General features: G+C 24.6%; 2 protein-coding genes across 8 annotated transcripts in view; one reads left to right on the top strand and one right to left on the bottom strand.

Moving 5' to 3' along the window:
• Positions 1–6,149: 6,149 nt before the first annotated feature.
• The window catches only part of LOC135923034 (uncharacterized), a 29,676-nt gene continuing 10,476 nt past the window's right edge, over positions 6,150–25,349 (bottom strand). For 4 of the 5 annotated variants that reach the window (XM_065457628.1, XM_065457629.1, XM_065457630.1 and 1 more), the window contains exons 2-6: positions 10,247–10,618; positions 7,151–7,442; positions 6,972–7,104; positions 6,614–6,841; positions 6,150–6,465 (exon numbers count right to left, since the gene is read on the bottom strand). In XM_065457628.1, coding sequence (XP_065313700.1) covers positions 6,383–6,465; positions 6,614–6,841; positions 6,972–7,104; positions 7,151–7,420 — 714 coding nt within the window. In that variant the 5' untranslated portion in view covers positions 7,421–7,442; positions 10,247–10,618 and the 3' untranslated portion in view covers positions 6,150–6,382. The remainder of the gene's footprint in view (positions 6,466–6,613; positions 6,842–6,971; positions 7,105–7,150; positions 7,443–10,246; positions 10,619–25,349) is intronic. The other variant, XM_065457632.1, reaches the window with a different exon arrangement.
• Positions 13,112–25,349, top strand: part of LOC135923033 (ras-related GTP-binding protein C-like) — a 100,915-nt gene continuing 88,677 nt past the window's right edge. For all 3 annotated transcript variants that reach the window (XM_065457625.1, XM_065457626.1, XM_065457627.1), the window contains exons 1-3: positions 13,112–13,307; positions 13,346–13,554; positions 13,594–13,688. In XM_065457625.1, the coding sequence (XP_065313697.1) occupies positions 13,305–13,307; positions 13,346–13,554; positions 13,594–13,688 (307 nt within the window). In that variant the 5' untranslated portion in view covers positions 13,112–13,304. The remainder of the gene's footprint in view (positions 13,308–13,345; positions 13,555–13,593; positions 13,689–25,349) is intronic.

A 25,349-nucleotide genomic window follows, 5' to 3' on the forward strand; every position in this document is an offset into this window, starting at 1 on the left:
ATTTATCTTATTAACAACAGACATATTTTATTTGCCATTTCATTTTCTGCTCGCTCAGAAGCTAATGCCAGATCAATAATAAATTATAGTCAATACATTATTATCTCTATCAAGACCGTCGGGATATAGAGCTCTAAGATCTCTTTCCAATCTCGGTATTTCCATGCCAACCATAAACTGATCACGTAAACTCTCGTTAATATCATTAAAATAATGACAACGCTTGCCAATTGTTCTAATTTTATCTGCAAATTCAGTTATGGTTTCGGTTGTTCTCCGTAATCTAACGAAATCAAATCTAGAAGCAAAAGCTGTTGACGTCGGTTTAAATAATTTAAAACATATTGATTTCATTTCCTTAAAAGATAAAGTTTCGATCGAATCAGTATAACAAAAACGGTCCACCAACTTAATATTTTTATTGCCAAAAAATGTTAAAAATATATCTTTATATTGACATTCAAATGGGCTTACGTTTTTTAACCGAAAACTGGCTTCCCATTGAGAAAAATATCTAGAAATAGATGTATCGTTATCGAATTTATCAATTATAATCGTAGATAAATCCGCCAATTTTTTTGAATCTCCATTTAAGGAATTATTTTCTCCATTTAAGGAATTATTTTCTCTATTTAAGGAATTTTTTATCCCATCCTCGTCGCCATTTATAATAAAACGACTACGACTACTTATTTGTTATTTTAATATCAAAATAATCACATCAAATTTATTAATTTTTTTAATTCTAATGTTCCACTCTATTTTTTATATAATATCTATAAATAATATTTTATATAATTTATCACATATAGTTATGGGAATTTATGTATATATATAAGGAATTTGTGAAAGGATAGATAGATTAAAGAGATAAAGTTTAAGATAAAATTGGAAATTAAATAAAGAGAAAGATTAGGCAAATGAATTGTATAGAATTATTTTATTTTATTTATTTATGATTCTAATTTATATAAAATTTGTAATATTAGTAATTGCGAAAAAATATTAATTTAAATATATAAATTAGTAATTTAAATATATAAATTAGTAATTAAAATTAATAAATTGGTTTGGTAAAAAATAATTAATCAAGGATTGCTTGATTTAGCCAAGCTTTCAGATGATTTTTATTATGAGAAATATCTATGAGGAATAGGCCGCCGACATTGTTAATATTAAGAATATTAATGGCATGTCCATACCATGATTTGTGATATGTAATAATGCTTTTTATTTTTTTTGTTCGATAGTGAATGTTTTAGAGCATCGGTAATAGTACTATGATGTGAGTGTCTTAAGGAATGACATAATAGTCTGAGTTTTCTGTAAGTAAGAAGTCTGTGAAGGGGGAGAATGTTGCAAGAATTCCAAAGATTGAAATTAGAAATGATATAAGTGTATCTGTTATTGAAAATGTTTTTTAAAGATTTATTAATAAAAACTTGGGTTTTATTTAGATTAGAATTAATAATGTCCCAAGTTTCAATGCCTATGTTAATGAAGATATAATGTAAATTTTAAAAATTTGAATTTATTTGATAAAATATTAGTATGCCATAATTTATTGAGAGAAAAATATTTAGAAGTAGCTTTAGTAAGTTTAGAAGATATGTCTGGTTTAATTGAGCCTTTATAATCAATGCCTAAATAATTAAGGGATTTAGTAAAAAAATATTTTTGTTATTAAATTTTAGATTAAGACCTAGAGGGGAAGTAGAAAGTATTTTTGTTTTATTAAAATTAATTTTAAGATTCATTTGAAGGAGAATTAAAGAAATTTTTGTAAAAATATTATTAATATAATTAAAATTTTCGGTAATAACAGATGTCATCAGCGTAACAAAGCCAATCGACGTTGTGGAAATTGCAAGAATTAATAAGATCACTAATTATTAAATTTAAAAAGGAAGGAGATAGGGGACATCCTTGTTTAATGTCACATTCGATTTTGAAGTAATATGAGGATAAGTTATTGTGTTTAATATTAACGAGACTATTTTCATAAATATACACTATAATTTTTATAAGATGTATAATAATTTTGTATTTGAAGAGAATATTCCATAGGTATTGATGTTTTATCGAATCAAAGGCTTTTGAAATGTCAATAAAAATAACATAGGTGTCATTTTTGTAAATATGATCTTTTTGGAGTCTTATTTTGAGCGAGGTAATTAGTTCGATGGTATTACGTCCTGGTCTAAAGGATGCAATGGAATTATGAGTATTTTTATCAATATCTTTAGAGATAAGGTTAAAGATGTAAGTAGTATAAATTTTGTAAAAAGGGGAAGAGAGGGTAATGCCTCTGTAATCATGGATTGAGGAAGGATTTTGGGATTTAGGTAAATTGATGATGATGAATTTACACCAATTGGTGTAAAGGATTGTTGTACCAAATTTTATTTAAGGTAGGAAAAAAAAGATCAGTAATAGTTTCTTGAAATATTTTTAATATTTCATTATGGATATTATCAATAGTGGATTTATGGTTTTTGAGATTTTTTATTATATTAATAATGTCATTTTTATTAAGAGGAAAGAGAGGGGAAGAAGTTGATGTGAAGAAAAAGAATTGGGACAGGGAAATTTATTGTTAAAAATAGAACTATAGTGATCAACAAAAATATTTAATTGGTCTTCGGAATTTTTTTTTTAATGATTTGACCAATTTTTATATTACTGATTTATTTTATCATTTGAGGAGGTAATAAATTTTAAGGAGTTGAAAGCATTGTAAAGGTCATTAGTACGTTTGAATTCCGAAATTTTTTTAAGTTAATTCCTAAGAAAATTTAGTTTATCTTTTCTAATAGATTTTTTTATAATATTTAGTTTAGCTTTTATATGGTGTTTTTTTCTAATTTTTTTAAAATTTATTTGGTAGGGAGTTGATAAGGTTAGAGGTTTGAGAACTTATCCAGTCTGGATAAATAGTTTTAATATTGAGATGAAGGTTGGCAGAATTAATAATGGAATTATGAATATTGTTCCAAGAATTATTAGTATTGATTGATTTAAGGCTTGTATGATATTTATTGGCTAAAATAGGAATATTTAAATTATTAATATTGTATTTTTTTTGATGTAGAAGGTATTGATTTTTTTAAATTAGAGATATTAAGGTTTCTTAATAGGGAAGATTTAATGAAGAGCTTTAGAGCGATTATCTGATAGGAAATTGATATCATCAAGAATTAAAAGATTTTTTATAAAAAAATTCATTTTAATGCTGGTAAGGACAAAGACAAGTTGACTTTTATATAAGGAATGAGGTTTAAAGTAAGTAAAATAATTATTATTTTTTTGTTTAAAGAAGGTGTTAATTATCCTAAGGTAAAATTTTTTGCAAATTTCAATAATATTTTTGCCATTGATTGGTTTTTTGATCGTGGGCAGCAAAACCGATAGTATTATTTATATGTTCATTACCCATTTTCATATTAAAATCACCACCTATAATAATAAAATGATTTGTGTTGATTTGTTTGAGGTGGTAGTTTAGAGAGGTAATAAATTTAGGATATTCCGAAGGATTAGCGGGAGCATAGATGTTTATAAGATGAGTAATTTTACCTTTAGTTTTTAGTGTGATGGAAGCGATATGGTCACTGATTGGTATAAAATTAGATGTAAATTTTAAAATAGAATCTTTAATGATAAATTATAATTGAATATTGTGTAGCCTCTTAATTTTTTAATTAAATTATTATTGATGAATGTTTCTTGTGTCATTAATATAAAGATATCTTTTCCTCCATTATTTTTCTGAGGATAGGGACTATCTAGGAATGTTATAGGAGTAAATAATTAATTTTTTATTTTAAGACATAATTTTAAGAAAAAGATAAGTATAAAAAAATTAAGATTTGGTTTTTGTTAGATAAATTAAAAATGAAAGCAGACGATTTTATTTTATTTAGAAAGGAAGAGGAAAAAAACAGACGATTTAGTTTAAAAAAAATAACATGTTGAATGTAAGGTTATTGAAAAATAAGGTTAATTAGTTGTAGGGTAAAGAAAATATTAGACTAAAAAGTTATATAAAACAATAAATTATTATAAAAAGATGATAATTAAATTAAATAAATTTATCAAGGTTTTGAGAAAATATTTGTTAATAGGTAATAGAAATAAAAAGTTTATTGAAAAATGAATGAATTCATTAAGGGAGGGGAAAAAATAAAGAAAGAGTTATATATAGGGATTGGAGATTAGAAATAGGTTAGGATAAGGATGGTTAAATAGTTAATATACTTGGTTCTCCTTAATTTGGGTTATGAAAGGATAATATATATATAAAAATTTGAGATATATGTATTGATAAAAATTGTATGTTACAAATTAATATATAAGTTGAGTATCTTGTAGAGAAAAATTTCATTAATGTGTAAGTGGTAATATGAGATGAAGATTGATAAGAGAATCTATAAATAAAAAGATTAAATGAAATAAAATATTAGCCTGAATCTTGAGAGATAAATAGATATTGATTCTTGGATTATGTTTCTTATTCACATCATTTATTTCACTCATATTCTGGATATTGAGGAATATTTTAAATCGATTTAACATCAGCCATTTTTCCGCAATTATACATAATACCTCTCATGATCATATATATTCCTATATTTCGGTATGAATATTATAACCCTGAATTCATAGTGGCGCGATTGCGATTTAGACGCGATAAATACAAAATACAGTAAATATGATATGGCATTCATAGTTACCGAACGCGCGATTTGATACGCGAAAGCAAATCGCCGCGATTTTTTCAAAACTCAAATCATTTTGTGTTTATCGCGAGATTTTGAAATAGTGCTTCTTTAAATACAGATTTTGGTAAATATAGCTCAAAATTTTTGATTTTGCGCTACTTTTAAATTTAGCGCTAATTTTTTATTAATTGAAATGAATTCAATGACAACCTTTTTTGATGATATAAAACCAAAGGATCAAGTTAAAATTATGATTTAAATTTAATTTTTTTAAGAAAATAGATAAAATGCTTTTATAGATACAAATGATATATTTAATAAAATAACAGGAGGTATACATGAATGTAAAATATAGCATTTTAATTGATAAAATATATTTATTATTTAGGTGATCACATTGATAGTGAGAATATATCAGATGATATATTTATTCCCAAAGATTCTGCAGCACTATATCTTAGTAATGATTCTGGTAATTAATAATATCTAAAAATTTATATTATCTTTTATATAGAATCTATGTCCTGTGTTGGGTCACCTAGTTATTATTATAAATGTCCTAAGATAAAGAACAATGATATGGGTAATTTATATTTTTTGATTTATTGATAAATTTTAAATAGATGACTATAGGAAATTAATGAAAATAAGAAGCAGATAAAGCATTAATAACCTTGGAAATGCTTAAAAATAAATCAACAGAAGATGCAATATGTTTAATGTTAAAAGAAAAATTATATGATTGTACCAAAGAGGAAAAAAAAGAAATAACAAATAAAATACTTGATATTATAAAAGATTATTGATTAAAATTATTTTGTATATATTTTTGTTATTTGAAATATATATTTTATATGTATTTATATTATTTGAAATAAAAATTTTGTGAAATACATTGAATGATATAATTATTCCCAAAAGTCCTGCATTAATTAAGTCTTGTACTGAGTTTGGTAATTAATAATGTCTAAATATATATAATTTATAATGAATGATCTTTATCTTAGAGAAAGTTTAATGACATTGGTAATTTATGTTAACTTGCTTTATAAAAATATTTTCAATAGATGAATTTAGAACAACTATATAGCTTTTTTAGTGACATATTCCTACATAAATATTTTATGAGTTTAAACTATATTAATAATAACTTTATTTTTTATTATAATATATATAAAATACAAAACAAGATATTTATAAAAATTAGATGATTGTACCAATCAGGAAAAAAAAGAAATAACAATAGTATACTTGATATTATAAAAGATTATTGATTAAAATTATTTTGAATATATTTTTGTTATTTGAAACTATATTAATAATAACTTTATTTTTATTATAATATATATAAAATACAAAACAAGGTATTTATATAAAATACAAAACAATTTATATAACATACAAAATAAATATCTATAATATGGGATTTTTATATAAATATAAGCATAATAAATTTCTATTAAACTTTGCAATATTTGTTGCTGATTTAATTGATTGTGGTTTAAATAAATTTTCAGGGGGTGATTTTATTTTAGGATTAAAAGAAATAAATCTTTCCTTATCAATAATTATATTATGTAATAATGTGCATGTTTTTATGATATATTCAGTAAGTGATAGTTTTGTATCCATAGGACGATCAAAAATCATCCATTTAGCTCTCAAGATGCCAAATGCACATTCGACTTGTATCCTAGCACGAGATATCCGATAATAAAGGCCTCTTGTTGAGGGGTAAGGATACCTTAAAATAATAAGGGAAACAAATTTTAACATATAACTAATAAAATTTTAAATTCCTAATAATTAAAATAATGGCCAATGCCCAAATAATTGCTTTAATATATTATATAAATATGATATAATTAAGTTAATATATTCTTTTACTATACCTTTATAAGGCTTTAAAATATAGGACTTCAAAGGATAGGCATCATCAGTGACAAAAAAATGTGGGAAAATGAGGCTGGAATTCGGCAATCTTTTAGAAGGATGTAATTGTATCTCTCCATTTTCTATCATTTTATATATTTTGAAGTTAGCAAAAACACCTCCATCAGATTCACTGCCAAAACTTCCTACATCGACTGTTATAAATTTGCCTTTGGCATCCACAATTCCTTGTTTTTAAAATATATAAATAAAATATTTTTTCAAAAATTATATTTTTGTAATTATCAAGTTTTCATTACAATGTTTAATTAATATGGAAATATTTAATTAGCATAAATAAAAAATAAATTCACAAACCTTGTAAAACCACAGAGAAAAAGTGTTTATAATTGTAGAACCCACTGCCAAAATGAGGTGACTTTCTAATTCTGCAGTGTTTTCCATCAATACATCCCACACAATTTGGTAAATTCCATTTCACTTCAAACTCCTTTTAAATAATAATATATATAAATATAATATACACTATATTATACCTTTGCTATCCTCTCAAAGTCAGTGAGAGTAGGTGGTGGCATATGTTTGCCTACCAAAGTTTGCCATATAGCTTGGCTTGTTGTCCTAATTATTTTCTGGACTGTAGATATGCCTATTTTGAAAGAATAGGCCAAAGTAGGATGTGTTGGGTTTGGAGCTACGACCGCGTGCGGTTCTACCGTGGGATAGGGAGTGGGTTCGACAGAATTTGTGGGACCGGGATTTTCAGGTTGGTTGACGTTGGGACCGGTTTTTATCTTAGTCATCATCCAGGATAATTTTAGCAATTTACTTTATTGTTTAAATGTCACAATTCACAAAATAAATAAAATTACGCACAATAATTATTCATAAAAGAAAGGTATTTTAAATTTCACCAAAAAAAGAAAATCTTTAATAAAAAATATATCCAAAAAAAAGGTATTTTTCCAACCTTTATAATTTTTGAAACAAAGAGAAAAAAAAGGTTGTTATTTAATCGCGATACAATCATTCTTGAAACTGGTTAGATCCAGTTTCAAATGCCATATAAAAATAAGGTATAATATCAATTTCATAACAAAAAAAAGAAGATGGGAAAACAAAAGAAGCAAGAGGAGAAAAACGTAAAGAAAAGAAATAAGTTATACGGGACAAGTGTGGAGATAGAACATAACAGGATATCTACAGCCTGTTGGTAAATATGTAAATAAAAAATATATTTAAATAATAAATTGCTTTATTTTTACCTTAAACAAATCATAAGCATTTCTTCTACACTTATAGGATGTTTAATAAAATTTGTACATTTATTATATAATAAAGGTTTTATATATTTTAGTATATAATAAAAGGTTTCCTAAATTAAAATGAATTATAGATAAAATTACTTTAGTCATTCTCATATAGTTGAAAAATTAATGCTCATTTTTTAATAGTTTAGGAAAGAGGACATAAAACCTCTTTTGTTTTATTAAAAGATAGTATCTTCTCCTCTTCAAGATCATTCTGTAAAAAAATAATAATTTGAGGATGGATACCATCTTGAATTAGTAACACTTTGCACTGCACTATAATGAAAATCTCAGCGATCGATCTGCTGATCGGTCGCTGCAATATCGCGGCGAAATCGCAATCGCATTCGCTCTTCACTATGAATTCAGGGTAACTGGTTTTATTTTGTAACAAATAAATTTTTTAAAATATATTACGGTGTAACTAAACTGTGAATTGACAGTAAACTGAGAATCGACAGGTAAAATTTATTTATGGCTTATCAATTATATTTTAAAAATATAAATAAATTTTTTTATTATATAAATCATTTATCTAATAAGTAAAGAATATAGAAGAAAATTCAGTCCATAAATTTATAATATGTATAAAACAGATATATTATATAGGTAATATAAAACCCATAATAAAACTTTAAAAACATAATTAAAATTCCGTTAGATGGCTTAATAAATTTAAAGTTTAGTTTTTAAATAAAAATAATATGAATATTAGGAGCATGATTCTCTGCTCTAGATTAATTTATTTGATACAAACTTATATAATCATAAAATAAAAAATTTTTGAAGTTTCCATCATTATTTCTAGTTATAATGTGCATTCTAAGTTTAGTCATTTTTTTTTAGATTTTTGGGATTTAAAAAATATATTATTCTTGAGTCATTTTGTGTAAACTAATTTATATATAGATCAAAAAAAAATTTGATTAGTCATTTTTTTTAGATTTTTGAGATTTAAAAAATATTATATTTTTTTACTCATTTTGTGTAAACTAATTTATAAATACATCAAAAAAAAAATTTGAAGTTTCCATTATCTATATTATAATTTTTCGATCTCCTCACTACGTCATCGTGACGTCATGTCATCGCTACGTCATGTCATCGGTACGTATTTATTTTTATTTTTTTTATTTGTTGATTTTATTTATTTATTTTATACAAACAGATTAATGGAATTTCGAGAATTGATGGTGTACATATACCTAACATGGATTGAGAGATTTGAAAAATCGTCTTTGAATTGATAAAAACAATATTCTATCAACTTTGTAAATATGAATGAAACTTTTTATTTCACTTAATCCTTTCTTTATTTTTTAGATTACCTTATCAATTTTCATCTCATATTATCAATTACACATTAATGAAATCTCTACAAGATACTCAACTTGTATATTTATTTTGAACATACTCACAATTTTTGTCAGTACTTACATTTTTTATACTCACATTTTTCTTTCATAACCAATAATTAAGAAGATAATCAAGTATATTCAAATATTTAAATATTCTTATCCTAACCTATTTATAATCTCCAATCCTTATAAATAACTATTTCTTTATTTTTTTTCCCCTCCCTTAATGAATTTATTTATCACTAAATTTTATTATCTCATTCTTTTCTTTCTATCTCTATTATCTATTAACCACTATTTCTCAAAACCTAATCAATTCCTTTAATTTAATTTTTATAATATAATAATTTATACCTTCTTTTTTCCCCCCTTTTTTAATCTTATTGTTTAATTACCTTACAATTAATTAACCTTAATCTTAATAACATTACATTCATGTTTTTTTTTTAACTTTTAGAATATCATAATAGGCTTGATAAGTTCCCTCAAATTTTTTTTTTTGATGTTAGCCCTCTACTAGAAATATGCATCTAATATTGACCCATCTACTGGTTTTACATTATTTTAATGTTTGTTTAATTTCAACAATAGTTTATTTATATTTTTGCCTGATTTCTTTATTTGTCTAGGCTAGCCCTAATCCCTCACATTGCTACAAAACATGATGAATCTATTATTAAAGATAAGCAAAGAAAATTATGACGATTAAACAAAGGCCTTACCCGTTCTAGAGTTACTAGTAGACAAAATAAAAAGAACTATGCTTCAAATGAACTCATCTAGAGGTTTATTTTTTTTTTTTTATCTTATGTTTTATATCTATGTTTATTTTATTTTCACCCAGTTCTTCAAATTATACTATCACCACTACCACAATCCCTAAGCATCCGCCTATTTTTTAACAAATATAAACATTTAATTCTGTACTATCATTCATTTCACTAGGAGTTAATATAAATATTACTTTATCCGATTCTCTGAGAAACTTTCATGAATATTTAGAGGAATGTTCAAACTTGAATGTAGTACAGTACGGCCAATTTCATCAACTTTATTAATGGAAATATATGCAGTACCAATTTCATCAACTTTATTAATGGAAATATATGCAGTAGTTCTGTCGTGGCCTTTACAACAATACTTACGACCGTTTTATGGTTGAGTTAACATTGTCGTTCATGATTCTATTTTAGAGGGGGATACCAATGCTGATTTTGACATAAATATCGTTTTGCCTTCTTCTTTTACCAGTATCCCAAGGCATAGGCATATCATCTTTATCAGGACGTGTGTTGTACACTGCTTTGTTAATCCGTCATCACTTTCATCTAAAACCCTAAATGATATAAAATTATACATTAATTATTTCCTCTCCAAGATTTATTTTGTCGCTTTTTCTATCAAAAATTAAAATGTCAACAAGGATTTGCTCTTAAATTTATCAAATACATAATAAATAATCCTCATTATTTTTTAAAAAAATTATCCTAAATTTATATGTCAATAAAAAAAAATATCTTAAAAAATATATAAATAATTTGCATATAAGTTTCATTAGTGTTTAATGGCATTTTTGTAATTTAAATAGACAGCATTTTTTTTTATATAACATAAAAAAATATATCCCTTATCAAATACTTTAACAAATAATTTCAGAAATACAAGACATACATTAAATTTATCCGAAAAACAACAATAACCCTATATAATAAACAACATATTTTTTAGATATAATTTAAATTGATTATATTATAAAAAAGTAGAAGAGTCGGTTATTTTAATTTTATTTGTCATGATTCTCTAATAAGTTGTTGCCCAGGCCTTCCCAGTTTCCCTTAATGCGGAATTTACATGTTTTTTTTCCATATTAGACCAATTGGTAAATCAGATATTTCCCGTTCATGTGATGATATTAAAAATCTCCGAGGCGGGAAAAAATTTTCAAAATTATAATGGGTAGGACTGGGCTTGGAACCTCAAAATTAATATTAGCTTGCACCTGACTTTAGAATATCTTTTACAAATTATTAAGAGTTGAGCTGGGCTTGATAAACTTTTTTAAAATTATAAGATCTTGGATGCTTCCTAATATTGTGAGCTTGAACCTGGCATGACATCTATCGTAAAAAATGAATAAAAATTTCATTTCCCGTCATTTTTGACGGGCTTTCTACTAGTTATTTTTGAAGTTATGATGTCCATTCTCAGTTTAGTCATTTTTTTTAGATTTTTAGGATTTAATAAATAATTATTTTTTTTACTCATTTTGTGTAAACTAACTTATATAAACATAAAGCAAAAAAAATTGAAGTTTCCATCATTATTTTTGGAGTTATGGTCAATTCTCCGGTTAGTCATTTTTTTAAGATTTTTGTGAATAAAAAATTTATTATTTTTTTGACTGATTTATTGTAAACTAACTTAGATAAACAAAAATTTTGAAGTTTCCATAATTATTTATGGAGTTATGATGTCCATTCTCAGTTTAGACATTTTTTTTTGATTTTTGGTACTTAAAATATATATTATTTTTTTGACTCATTTAAAATAAATGCAATAAATTATAATTTTTATATCGAAAAACTAGTTTACTTCAATTATAATTTTCCGTCCTTAAAAGGGCCATTGGGTATTTATTTGTCCTTAAAAGGGCCATTGGATATTTATTGGTCCTAAAAAAGATCGTTGGGTATTTATGTTTTAAAAAAGACCTTCGTTATAAATGTTTAATAAAGATTTTATAATAAATGTAATAAAATTTTTAAACCAATTAGAAATAGCAATATTCCACAAATCTTATACATGTAATTTTATAAAAAAGAATTAAGATAAATAGAAATTCATTGTAATAAATAAGGTAATTCAAAAAATAAAATATAAAAACAGAAGTGGGACTTCAAGTATCTTAAAAAACATGCAAAATTATGTTTTATTATTAGTTTCAAATTTTCAAGTTTAAAAAGATAATAATTTTATAATAAAATTAGTAAATATGTATTATAGAAAATGATTTTATAGAGAATGATTTTACAGAGAATGATTTTATAGAAAATGATTTTACAGAGAATGATTTTATAGAAAATGATTTTACAGAGAATGATTTTTTAGAGAGATTTTATAGAGAAATTTTATAGAGAGATTTTATAGAGAGATTTTATAGATAATGATTTTACAGAGAATGATTTTATAGAGAATGATTTTACAGAGAATGATTTTACAGAGAATGCATTTTATATAGAATGTATTTTATAGAGAATTATTTTATAAAGAATGATTTTATAGAGAATTATTTTATAAAGAATTTTATTTGCAATTATTACTTAGACATTACAGTCATAGCGAAAAAAATTACAGCATTTGAAATAATATTATATATTAAAATTGTCTTAAGGTTATACTTGTGTAGTTATTATTGTAAGAAAATTATAATAATCGGCACAGAAAAATAAAACGGTATTCGAAATTTATTGTACTTACATAATATTTTATTCATCAATGAAAAAGTATTGAATTTAGTACCCACTGGGGTAAAAAATAATAAGGTTTTTGTAATTAATAATCAATTTAATATTAAAAAATGTTGGTAAGCTTGATCTCCCATCAGAGTATCGTTATCAAGTTCATTGTAAATTGGTAGACATTGTGCTTGAACGGCCCCCGATGTCACCATAATCTAGAGCTGTCCAGATCGCTATTATCCTTGAATGGCCCACGAGTTCATCTGGCCATTTTACATTTGGTTTATTGGACATCTCCTATCACCCGGCTGTCCTAGCCTGTCGGTGACCGGAGTGGCATTTCTCAGCTCAGAAATTTATCTTATTATATGTCTTTATACATCAGTCAATGAAGAAAAACCTGAAAATTTTTACAGTTTCTTACCAGGATTGAACTTGGGACCTTCGGTTTCCAATTATTCATCATACACCACTAGGTGACCAACGAAATCTAAACTGCCATATTTGAAAGATTATCGGCCTTTTAATCTTATCTATATCTTATGATGATTATTCCATAATAAAATGGTAATAATAATATTTGATGTTTATTATACCCTCTTTAGTTTTTTTATGATAATCCTATTGATGAAAATAGCACTGCTTCTCCACCCGATAACTTAATTAGTTTATCTTTTGAGGTTTATGGTATTAAGAATGAAACAAATGAATTATCACCTAAAAATGTTGATAAAAATTTTGAATCAAAAGATGCAGAAAATGAAGAAACACGCTTGCCATTTAAGCCAAGAATTTTATTAATGGGATTGCCCAGGTATCATTAATAAAATATATAAAATTAATTTAATTTGAGGAGTGGGAAATCTTCCATACAAAATGTTGTATTTCATAAAATGACACCAAATGAAACGTTCTTTTTAGAAGCGACAAAACATCTTATAAAAAATGGTTAGTCATTTATTATTTATTTGAAAATTTATAACATGTTTATCAAACTATATTAATTCTAATATTGTACCTTTTTTTTAAAATTATGGGATATCTAATTTAAATGCTATGAGATATATATATGTACAAAAAAAAATGGGTTCCTTAGTCAACTTGTGACTCATTAGATGGTGTTATATTTTTTTAAATGTATTTTACAAAAAATATCAAAATATGTTGTTTATTTATCATTATATACAAAAATAATTATCGTTTTTAAATGTAGCACAATTTGGCCTAGTGCTGATGATAGATATCATTCACTGCATAGATCTCTGGGTTTGAATCAAAGATTTATCAGTTTTTTCTCTATGATGTTAGTATGGTTTTATGCTATATGATATGACATAAAACTATAAATTGACAAAAAATATTTTTAACAATTTATTTAGGCTAAGCTGTGCCTCCTACATATTATAAAAAATAAAGTATATTGTATTTATTACAATTTAAAATAAATTAAATACTTTTAATTCCAAATAAAATATAAAATCCACAATTTATTTGTAAATATTAAGTTTTTAATTTGAGTTAGGATATCATATTCTAATTTTTGGTTTGCACTAGAGATCTGTAAAGTTTGGCTGAAATATTTTGAATAATTTTTATTCTTGGAATAATTGAAGGTTATTAGTTTTATTTGAAAATAATCTATGTTAAACATTATTAAATAAATTATGAAATTACAATATATAAAATGTACATCATAATTTCCTATAAATATATGGCTATTTCTAAATTATTTTTTTTAACAAAATTTAATTTTTAAATATTGCAAAACAAAAATATAATTGAATCATTTTATAATCACATGGTACCTTAAAAAAATGCCCTCTTTCAATGTTATTATCTATATTTTTTAAAGAATTTTATTTTATTGGAAATAGTTTTCAAGTTCCACACATTTATAAATTATTAAACATTAAGAATCTTTTTATTAAATTTAATAATTATCATATAAATTTTTTTCTTTTTACTATAAAGTAAAAATTTATCTTTTACTTAGTAATTTTTGTTAAATATTTATAAACAAGAGTAGTCATGTTCACTAGTGATCTACATTATGCTTAATTTTTCAAACAGGTATTGCCCAAAACAATATGGTATCCGGGATTTTCTTACAGGGGGGGGGATTTTTTGGGGGCTTCACCCCCAAACTCTCTTATCTTTTAGCTTTCTATTTTTAACTATTATTTACTAATTCGTGCATATGGATATTACAAGCCTATTTTTTATTATTTTAAGTTATGTATATTATATTTAATAAAGTTTTAAATGTAAAGTTGAAATAAAGTTTGATGTCATTTTTTTTTATAAAATTTGCTTTAAAAACTAGCCTCAGCTTAAATTCTCATACAATATAAGTAGAATATAATTTTTTTATTCAAAATACTAATAGTAGTGTGTGTAAAATATTGACTAGAAAATAATTTAAAAAACAAGTTTTTTTAACTTCTTATCAAATACAATATTATATAAAAAATTTTAAAATACTATAATTATAATGTGATTTTTAATTTTCGTGGGAATGTTGCCAATTCATCAAGAATTTCGTTTGTCATTGGAACCAAATCTCTGTGGATATTTAACAGAGAGGGCCCATTTAGCCGAGATTCAGAAGTAGTACTTCGTAAATATGTTTTCGACCTTCTCAAGTTGGAAAAAGTCCTTTCATTCGTACATGTTGTAATAGGCAAACATGCAAGAATATAAAACAACTTCAAGATATTAGGAAATTGAGCCAAGGTTTCTTTACACAGATTGAGCACATCAATAGCGTGCTCAAAAATAGCTAAACATAGTAAATATTTATACCACAATTCGAATTCACTGATTAAATTTATTTCAGTATCAATATCATAGGAATAAAATTTTGCTAAATATTTAATTTTACCATCTTTGGGGGGAATGACTAAAATACGCGTCCCCGAAAACTACTCGTCCCTACGCGTCCCCGGTCAAAACGACTTATTTTTATTATTATTAATAGGAAATCGTATTAAGCTTTATAATATGAGTTAGAAAATGTTTTTTTTAATTTAAAAAAAATACGGTAACTAAATAAAATTTATAAAAATTTATTTTTTTAAAAAATAAACTACGCGTCCCCGGTCAAAATACAGTTTTTTTTAAAAAATAAAAACAGATTCATATTTAACTCATTAAAAGAATACAGAATATGTAAATATTATATTTTAAAGTATTTTATAACTTAGTGATTTTTTCAAAAAACACTTTTTTTTTTCTAAAACAGTACGCGTCCCCGGTCAAAAAACCGTTTTTTTTAAAAATAAAAGCAGATTCATGTTTACTTTTTAAGGCAGAAAATGATATTAATAAAATAAATTTAAAAAAAAATTTTTTTCGAAAAAAATATTTTTTGGCTAAACTACGCGTCCCTGGTCAAAATACAGTTTTTTTTAAAAAATCAAAACAGATTCATATTTAGCTCATTAAAAGAATACAGAATATGTAAATATTATATTTTAAACTATTTTATAACTTAGTGATTTTTTTAAAAAACAGTTTTTTTTTTCAAAAACACTACGCGTCCCCGGTCAAAAAACCGTTTTTTTTTAAAATAAAAGCATATTCATGTTTAGCTTTTCAAGGAGATTCAGAAAATGGTATTAATAAAAAAAAGTTTTTCGAAAAAATTTTTTTTGGCTAAACTACGCGTCCCTACGCGTCCCCGGTCAAAATACAGTTTTTTAAAAAAAATCAAAACAGATTCATATTTAGCTCATTAAAAGAATACAGAATATGTAAATATTATATATTAAAGTATTTAATAACTTAGTGATTTTTTGAAAAAACACTTTTTTTCGAAAACACTACGCGTCCCCGGTCAAAAAACTGTTTTTTTTAAAAAATAATAGCAGATTCATGTTTCAAGGAGATTCAGAAAATGGTATTAATAAAAAAAATTGAAAAAAAAAAATTTTTCGAGAAAATCGAGAAAATTTTTTTTTTGGCTAAACTACGCGTCCCCGGTCAAAATACAGTTTTTTTTAAAAAAATCAAAACAGATTCATATTTAGCTCATTAAAAGAATACAAAATATGTAAATATTATATATTAAAGTATTTAATAACTTAGTGATTTTTCGAAAAAACACTACCCGATGGTATTTTTTACACCAATAATCTTCTGAGTCTAGGCCTTAGGGGGTCAGAATATTTTTATCAACACAAAATATCGATATTAAATAAAAGATAATTAAAATATTTTGTGACTTAAATAATAATATTCACTCTTGGAAGGGTTGGGCTTGGTCTGGGGGTGAAGGGGGGTAAAAAAAATAAAAATGAATATGGGTATTTAATAAAAGTTAATTAAAATAGATTATAATGATAATTGTCACTATAGTAAGCGGGTATAGGCCTTGGGGGTTAGGAATATTCAAGACAAAATATTGATATGGGTATTAGAGATCTGCAAATCCCCGATGCCTGGTCGATTTAAAAATAATAATTTCGGTTCGAGCTGGGTCGGGCATAATATTTTTTAAAAAATTTCGATCAGGGTTTTAATTTTTTAATGTGATATTGCATTTTGTCAAATATTGATATATTTTAAAATTCTTGTAAGAAGTAAGGCTCTAATAGTTTTTATTTATTTTTACAATAAAAAAATTAAATTTTTCTATATTTAAATAAATTTGGGCGGGGCGGGGCTGGCAAATAATTTTCATCTTTTCAGGTCGGGCTCTTCGGAATAAATAACAAATTTTTTGATCTAGCTGGGTTGGGCTTTTTTTACTGGGCTTGAAAGATTAGGCCCACAGATCACTAGTATCAAATATAAGCAAATTAAAATATCTTTTGAAACATTAGTATTTACTCTTGGTTTTAATGGGTTGGACTTTATCCGGGCGAAGGGGGGGGGGGTAAAAATATCAATTTGACATTGATATAATAAAAGGTAATTAAAATATTTTTTGATCATAATAGTAAATATCACTCTAAATGGCCGGATTTAGTCTTGGGCTTCAGGAATATTATTAACACAAAATATTGATATGGGTGTCAATATAAGCTATTTAAAAAATATTTTGACTGAAATAATGGTACTCACTCTTGGTTTTAATAGGTTGGATTTTGTCTGAGGGAGGGTGGGGGGGAGGGGTGGTAGATAATAAAAATTTATAGTGATAATTAATAATTTTTTTGACTGAAATAATAGTATGACTTTTGATCTTATTGGTTGGACTTGGTTTCAGGGAGGGGGGGGGAGGAGGGTGGGTAAAAAAACTAAAAATTTGATTGGGAATCAAATTAAAAGTAATTAAAATATTTTATGATTGTATTGATAATTATCACTTTAAGTGAGCTAGTCAAATTCTCGGAGAAGGGCTGGAATATTATTAGCACATGATATTGATATGAGAATCAAATTAATTAAAATTCTATAATATTAATTTAATTAGTCGTGTCTAGATATTAGGGAGATGGGAGGGGTCAATAATAGTTTTATCAACACAATGTATTGATATGGTTATCAAATAAAAAGTAATTAGAATATCTTTCGACCATAACGATAAGGGGGTCAGGAATATTTTTTTCGACCATAACGATAAGGGGGTCAGGAATATTTTTTTTAACATTAAATATTAATATGGATTAGTGATCTGCAAATCACGGCCCGCACCGGCCCGAACCCATTTATTTTTTTTAAAAAATTCTGCTGGGGTTGAGTCAGGCCTAATATTTTTAAAAAAATTTGGACCGGGACTAGTTGGGCTTATATTTTTAAATATGATATCATTACATTTTGTCAAATAAATTGATATATTTTAAAATCCTTGCAAGAAACAAGGCGCTAATATTTTTTATTTTTAGAATATTTTTTTTAAATGTAATATTTCTTTTAAATAAATTCTCACTGGGCAGGGCATAACAAATTTTTAAAAAAAATTTTAAAGGCCAGGCTTGAAAAATTACGCCAGATGCAGTTCACTAATATGGATAACAAATAGAAGTTAAAGGTAATTTCATACCAAATCGATAACCTTTCGGCCAGACCTTTTTAATTTAGATAAATCATTAGAAAGCATCGAATCCAAAATGTTACCCTCCAAGTACTAATAGTTTCTGAGATATCAATAAAAGTGCCAAAAATACTATCATTAAAAATTGAGATGAGTTGAAAAATAAAGATGCTAAAAATAAAAATTATATGTCATTTAGTAACTATTAAATGCCTTTTATTAACTATTGTATAAAATAATAATCTTTTTGTTTTTATTTAAGTTATAAATTATGCTGAAAACTATTTAATATTTTATTATTCACTTATATTATATTTATATTTAAAAAATTTAAACTTGGGACAGCTACGGGTTTTTAGTTATTACGATTTAAAAAAATAAATAGATGAGAATCTTAATTAAATAAATGCATTTTTGTTAAAATTATTATTTTTTTCCCCCCATTTTTAAATATAAGTTATCGATATGATATGGAATCATCCTTAATTAAAATATTGATATCGGTATAAAATAGAAGCTAATTAAAATATTTATATGGGTCTCAAATAAAAGCTAATTAAAATATCTTTTGACTATTAATTATAGTATCCACTCTTGGGTTTATTTTGATTATGCCCGGAAGGGGAAGGGGGATGTAAAATAAAATTTGATAGGTATCAAATAAAAGGTAATTTAAAAATATTATGACTATAATTTATTATCAACTTTTGGGAGGGTCAAGATTCTAGGAAGTCAGAATTTGTAAAATTTTTATTTTTATAATAGAAACTTAAGTACTTGGAAAGTCTGTTATTTATCTATAAATATATTCCCTATATTCCTTATAGGCCACCACACATAACGTTTTTTTAAAAGGTTTATGGTTGATGTTCAACAAATATTTTATATTTCAAAACAAAGGATAATAAGTTGTCGAACTAATTTTTTTAATATAATATATTAAAAATTTACAATATAGGTCTCATTTCAGACGTCATTTTTAATCGTAAATTGAAAACTCGACAAATTATTATCCTTTGTTTTAAAATGAAAAATAATTGCTGATAACCTTAGTCAAAAACCGCTTTGAAAAATGTTTTGTCTGGAAGTGGAGTCATTTCATAATTTGTAATAATTAATAAGGTTAGTTATGTAGCTAAAAAATTGGCGTTATATCTAAAATTATAGTTAGATCATAATTTAATCAATAAATCAGAGACCTGCAGAGGTATTATTTCCACGTCAGGGTATTTTCAGGCTCGGCGCAGATTTTATAAATATATTTATCTTTTTATAGAAAATAATGGCGATTTAAAATGGCCCGACCAGTCCCGGGTATTTAAAAAAAATTTTTTTTATCCCCATCCCGGGTTTATTTAAAAAAATTTGTTAAAAGCAATCTTATTCATAAACACTCATCAAAATAAAAGTAAATATCTGATTTATACTTCATAGGATAGGCTGACTTCTGATTTATCTCTCATTAAATAATGGGGAAATCTTTTGATTCTTCCACCATTAAGGAGAAAATTCTGATTCTCGTCATTCTTGATGGACGATCAGGTTGTTATACAATAATTCATAAAATAATTATACTATTATACTCTTCCATGTAAATTCAGCGAAACTTTTATTCCGAAACATTTACCGCGGATTTTATAGCGAAACTTTTATCGTGAATGCACATTAACAAATACTATTCCGCGAAAACAATTTCGCGAAACAAATATCGCGAATTTTTTATAGCGAAACCCTTATCGCGAATCTTTTAAGCCGAAGATATTACAGCGAAACTTTTATCGCGAAAATTTTATAGCCAAGTCTTTACAGCGAAATCCAAATCGTGAAGACAATATAGTGAAAACTTCGCGAAACATATATCGCGAAGATATTAGAGCGAATTTAATATCACGAGGTTAATATTGCTATAATTATCAATAGTGATTGTTTTATTTAAAAAATATGTATTTTTATTATCATATTAATTGAATAGTGTTTTTAAAAAAATAGGTACAAAATTGATTCAATGATAGAGTTTTTAATTTAATTTTAAATAAATTTATATAATGATTAATGAACTATTTGGTTTATAAAATTTATCATTGAATAAAAAAAATTTGCTATCCTGCCTTATGCTTTTCCTCGGAGTCTTATTTTATATGAATCGCATAAGGAACCTAGGCTTTATTATCATTGAGTTTATTAGTTAAACCTTGATCCTTATTGGAGAAATTGATATCTTGCGCCAATATTTATTCTCTTAAGTACTTAATATTTATAAATTCATCAATCAGTTTTGCTAATCACTAACCAAAAACGGAGTTATAAGCTATTACTAAGTATAAGGGATTTTCCTAATTCAGAATATTTTAAATCTTGCGATTTTACGATCTTTATAAATATTTTTAATCTCTTCTATTTACTTAGATGTGAAATATTTGTTCTAAAAATTCGATAGGAATTTGATTCTAATATTAAGGCTAATCATGAAGTTTGCCAAACGTTGGCAAACACTAATTCTGAAGCATAAGTCAATATGTAATGCGTAATTACATACAATACATATAGTTTAGTACTACACTATATATGATTTTTTCCCTTAATAACTCAGAATTAAATCTACTTTAAAATAATTTTTACTGAATTCCAAAGTGCATAAGCATGGTTTTTTGAGTTTAATAATTAATCAATTCTATGTCTTAATAACTCGAAAAATTAAAAAAAAAATTTTGAGAAAATATAAAAATATTACTTAGCAAAACCTTTTATGATTTTTAAAAATAATCTGAGATCAGCAAAAATTCTTAGCTTTCAGTATTTTTTATCTTGATTGGAAAAATTTTCTAAGCATTTAAGAATATTTGTTAAAATTTACGGCATAAAACCAGGGATTCGAATTGAACTCGCCGGAGAAGAAAACCCGGGTTTTTGGAAAAAATCTAAACCCGAACCGAACCTGAACCCCGTTTATAAAATTTTCAAAACCCCGAACCAAACCCGGGAATATTTAACCTGGGTTCAACCGGGGGAACTCGGGTTTGGTTCCGGGTTCAGCGCAGGTTTAAGAATTTTTGAATTGATAAAAATTTTTTTTATTTATTTATAGGCAAAATATAGTTAAAATTTTAAAAATTTTATTTAGACGTATTTCTTTAAATTAACAATATCCAATATAATAATTTTTACTTTGACTTGTTCACTTTTATTTTGCTCTAATTAATTTTCTTTGAGAATAAGTTATAAGTTAAAAATAAATGGATTTAATTGTTTAAAATTTATTAACACTCCAATAGGAATCTTTTAGAATAAATTTAAAAATGGCATAAATGAATTAAGTTGTTTAAAATTTATTAACACTTTATTTAATTGGAAATTTGAAAATATTATAAAATCTCAATTAAATTATTAATATTTGTATTTACAATTATAAAAATATCTTAATATATGATTTTAAACAATACACTGATATTTTCCTTAACCGAACCCGAACCCACCTATTTTTTTTAAATTATGCCGAATCGAACCGAACCAAGGCAAAAATTTTGCCTGGTCCGCATCTCTGCATAAAACATTTTTAAAATTTATGTTAGGGATGGGTAAATTTATTGGGGTAAAAACTTGAACCTTTCCTTTTGAGGTAATGCGCTCGCGATAATGACTTCGCGCATACATTCGCGATATAAATTTTGCTAAAATGTATTCGCGGAAATATATTTGCGATAGGGTTCGAAATATTGTCTTGCTATAAATGTTTCGCAATATTATTTTTGCTATAAAATTATTTCGCGATAAAAGTTTCGCGAAAAAGTATTTCGCGATACAAGTTTCGCTGAATTGACCTGATATGTGTTATACATATCAGAGACCTGCAGAAGTTCCATTTAAACGGCTAGGCCCAGCCCGGATAAAATTTTTTCATTACCCGGGTTATATATTTTCAAGCCTGGCCCCAAAATTCCTGACTCTAATTTTTTTAATTTTAATTTTTATAGTTAACAATGGCGATTTAAAATATTCGGCCCAACCCGGCCCGGGTATTTAAAATTTTTTTTTTAGGCTCGGCCCGGGTATTTTTAAAAATAATTAAAATGCAGCCCTCTCCTTGTATCCAGGCCGAACTTAGGCCGGGCCTGCAGCTCTCTGATATATTATGTGATATTTTATATCTAGTAATTTTTATTTATTTTTAATATTGATATTATTTTTTTAAATACATTTTTTAAGGTTATTTTATTTATAAATCTTTTAATATTGCTCCTTAATATTAAGATAGTTTTTATATTTATTTTTTATGTTTTAAATATATTCTTTAAGGTGATTTTTTTATATTTATATTTTACATATATTTTGTTTTGTAATAAATCTTTTAATATTATTTATATTTTTAATTATATTTTTTACATATATGTAGTTTTTTTTAAATATTATTTTTTTTGTAAATTGCGTATCCAAAATTTTCTCAAGTGGGAGGGCACTTGGTGTTAGACTCCTCTTTGAGGGTTTTTGGTTGTAAATATATTTTTTTTGGTTTAATACATTTTTACTTTTAATTATATTTAATATTTTTTTAACCATATACTCATTTTTAGTTCTTTTGGGGGTAGGAGTAAATTTTTTTTATTATGAAATAATAATTTACCTAACAAATTGTGAAAAGGGAAGGGGATTACAACTTTACCCCCTGATTATGCTAGAAAATAAATTACAATATATTCTGCGGTTTTAATTTTATATTAAAGTAAATTGAGTTTATATTTTACACCATATTATTAAAAAATATCTGGTAAATTGCAAAATTTTGGGTTGCAGATTAATGTGAACTTGTTTCTTTAAAAAAAAAATTATTAATAGACAATATGTTCTTTAAATATTAAGGGTAGAGTTATACATTATTATTTATTTCTAAAACAAAGATAAGATTTTGCGAATATCTTCTGACAATAGGAAAAACTTGAAACTGAAAAATAAACATTTAAGGATTAATTTACAAAAACAAATTATTTTATTTTAATCATTATTTGTTCTAAAATTTATAAAGTATTCTTAAGAATCTAAACTTTTTTTAAATCGTTAAAATTTTACATAATAAATGCTAGATATTCCGCAACACATTGTTCACCAATTAATCTTTTCATTTTATTTTGTCAAAATTTAATATTCATATATTAACCTAAATAAATTTGTTATTTTATTCGTTAGTTTACATACTCATTTAGTTTTCTTTAATTATTATTTTTTAGTTATTTACTATGGTTTAATATGTATTATTTTCTTCTTTCAATTTTAGATAATTGCTTATTTTGATGTTTACGATTCAAAAAATATTATCAAACCAACTGAAGATTCAACCCGACCCCCTTCGATTATTTTTAAAATTTGTATGGTAGTAGTATATATGTTAATTGCCGGAGTTTTTTCGGCAATGTGAGGTAGTGGAAGGCAGGGTAATTTTCAGACAATGTATTCTATTTTACAAATTAATAAATTTATTATTTATTTGAGATTAAATTATTATGAATTTAATAAATTTTTTTAAATATATTTTTTTGATTGATTTTTTTTTTAAATATATTTTTAATTTGTTACAATATATTTTTTGATTGATTTAATATATATTTTTTTTAAATATATTTATTTGATTGATTTTTTTTTTAAAATATATTTTTAATTTGTTACAATATATTTTTTGATTGATATTTTTTTTAAATATATATTTTTTTTAAATATATATTTTTTTTAAATATATTTTTTTGATTGATTTTTTTTTAAAAATATATTTTTAATTTGTTACAATATATTTTTTGATTGATATTTTTTTTTAATATATATATTTTTTTTAATATATTTTTTTGATTGATATTTTTTTTGCTACAATATATTTTTTGATTGATATTTTTTTTTAATATATATTTTTGAGTGATATTTTTTATTTTTTGTGTTTATTTTTTTTTTAATAAATTTTTTAAACATATTTTTTTGAGATATTTTTTAATATAAATTTTTCAAATGATTATTATATATTTATGTTTTACCTAATTTTATCTATTATATATCTTTTGATAGATAATTTTTTAGGTAATAGTGACAAATGTCATAATCGTTAATTTTAAACTTTTTTGAGTTTTTTTAAAGTATATGGGTAAAAATATGTTTTGTAAACATGTTAAATAATATTTCAGTGAAAGTGTACTATGGAAAAGTGACAATTGTCATAATCGTTATTTTTGAACTTTTTAAAGTTTTTTTAAAGTAAGTGGGTAAAAATATGTTTGGTAAACATGTTAAATTAATATTTCAGTGAAAATGTACTATTGAAAAGTGATAATTGTCATTATTTTTGAACTTTTTTAAGTTTTTTTAAAGTAAATGGGTAAAAATATGTTTTGTAAACATGTTAAATTAATATTTCAGTGAAAGTGTACTCTGGAAAAGTGACAATTGTCATAATCGTTATTTTTGAACTTTTTTGAGTTTTTTAAAAGTAAATGGGTAAAAATATGTTTTGTAAACATGTTAAATTAATATTTCAGTGAAAGTGTACTATGGAAAAGTGACAATTATCATAATCGTTATTTTTAAACTTTTTAAAAATTTTTTAAAGTAAATGGGTAAAAATATTTTTTTTAACATGTTAAATTAATATTTCAGTGAAA

This window comes from Gordionus sp. m RMFG-2023, chromosome 1 (assembly GCF_954871325.1).
Source record: "Gordionus sp. m RMFG-2023 chromosome 1, tfGorSpeb1-WG-v2, whole genome shotgun sequence".
NCBI lineage: Eukaryota > Metazoa > Nematomorpha > Gordioida > Chordodea > Parachordodidae > Gordionus > Gordionus sp. m RMFG-2023.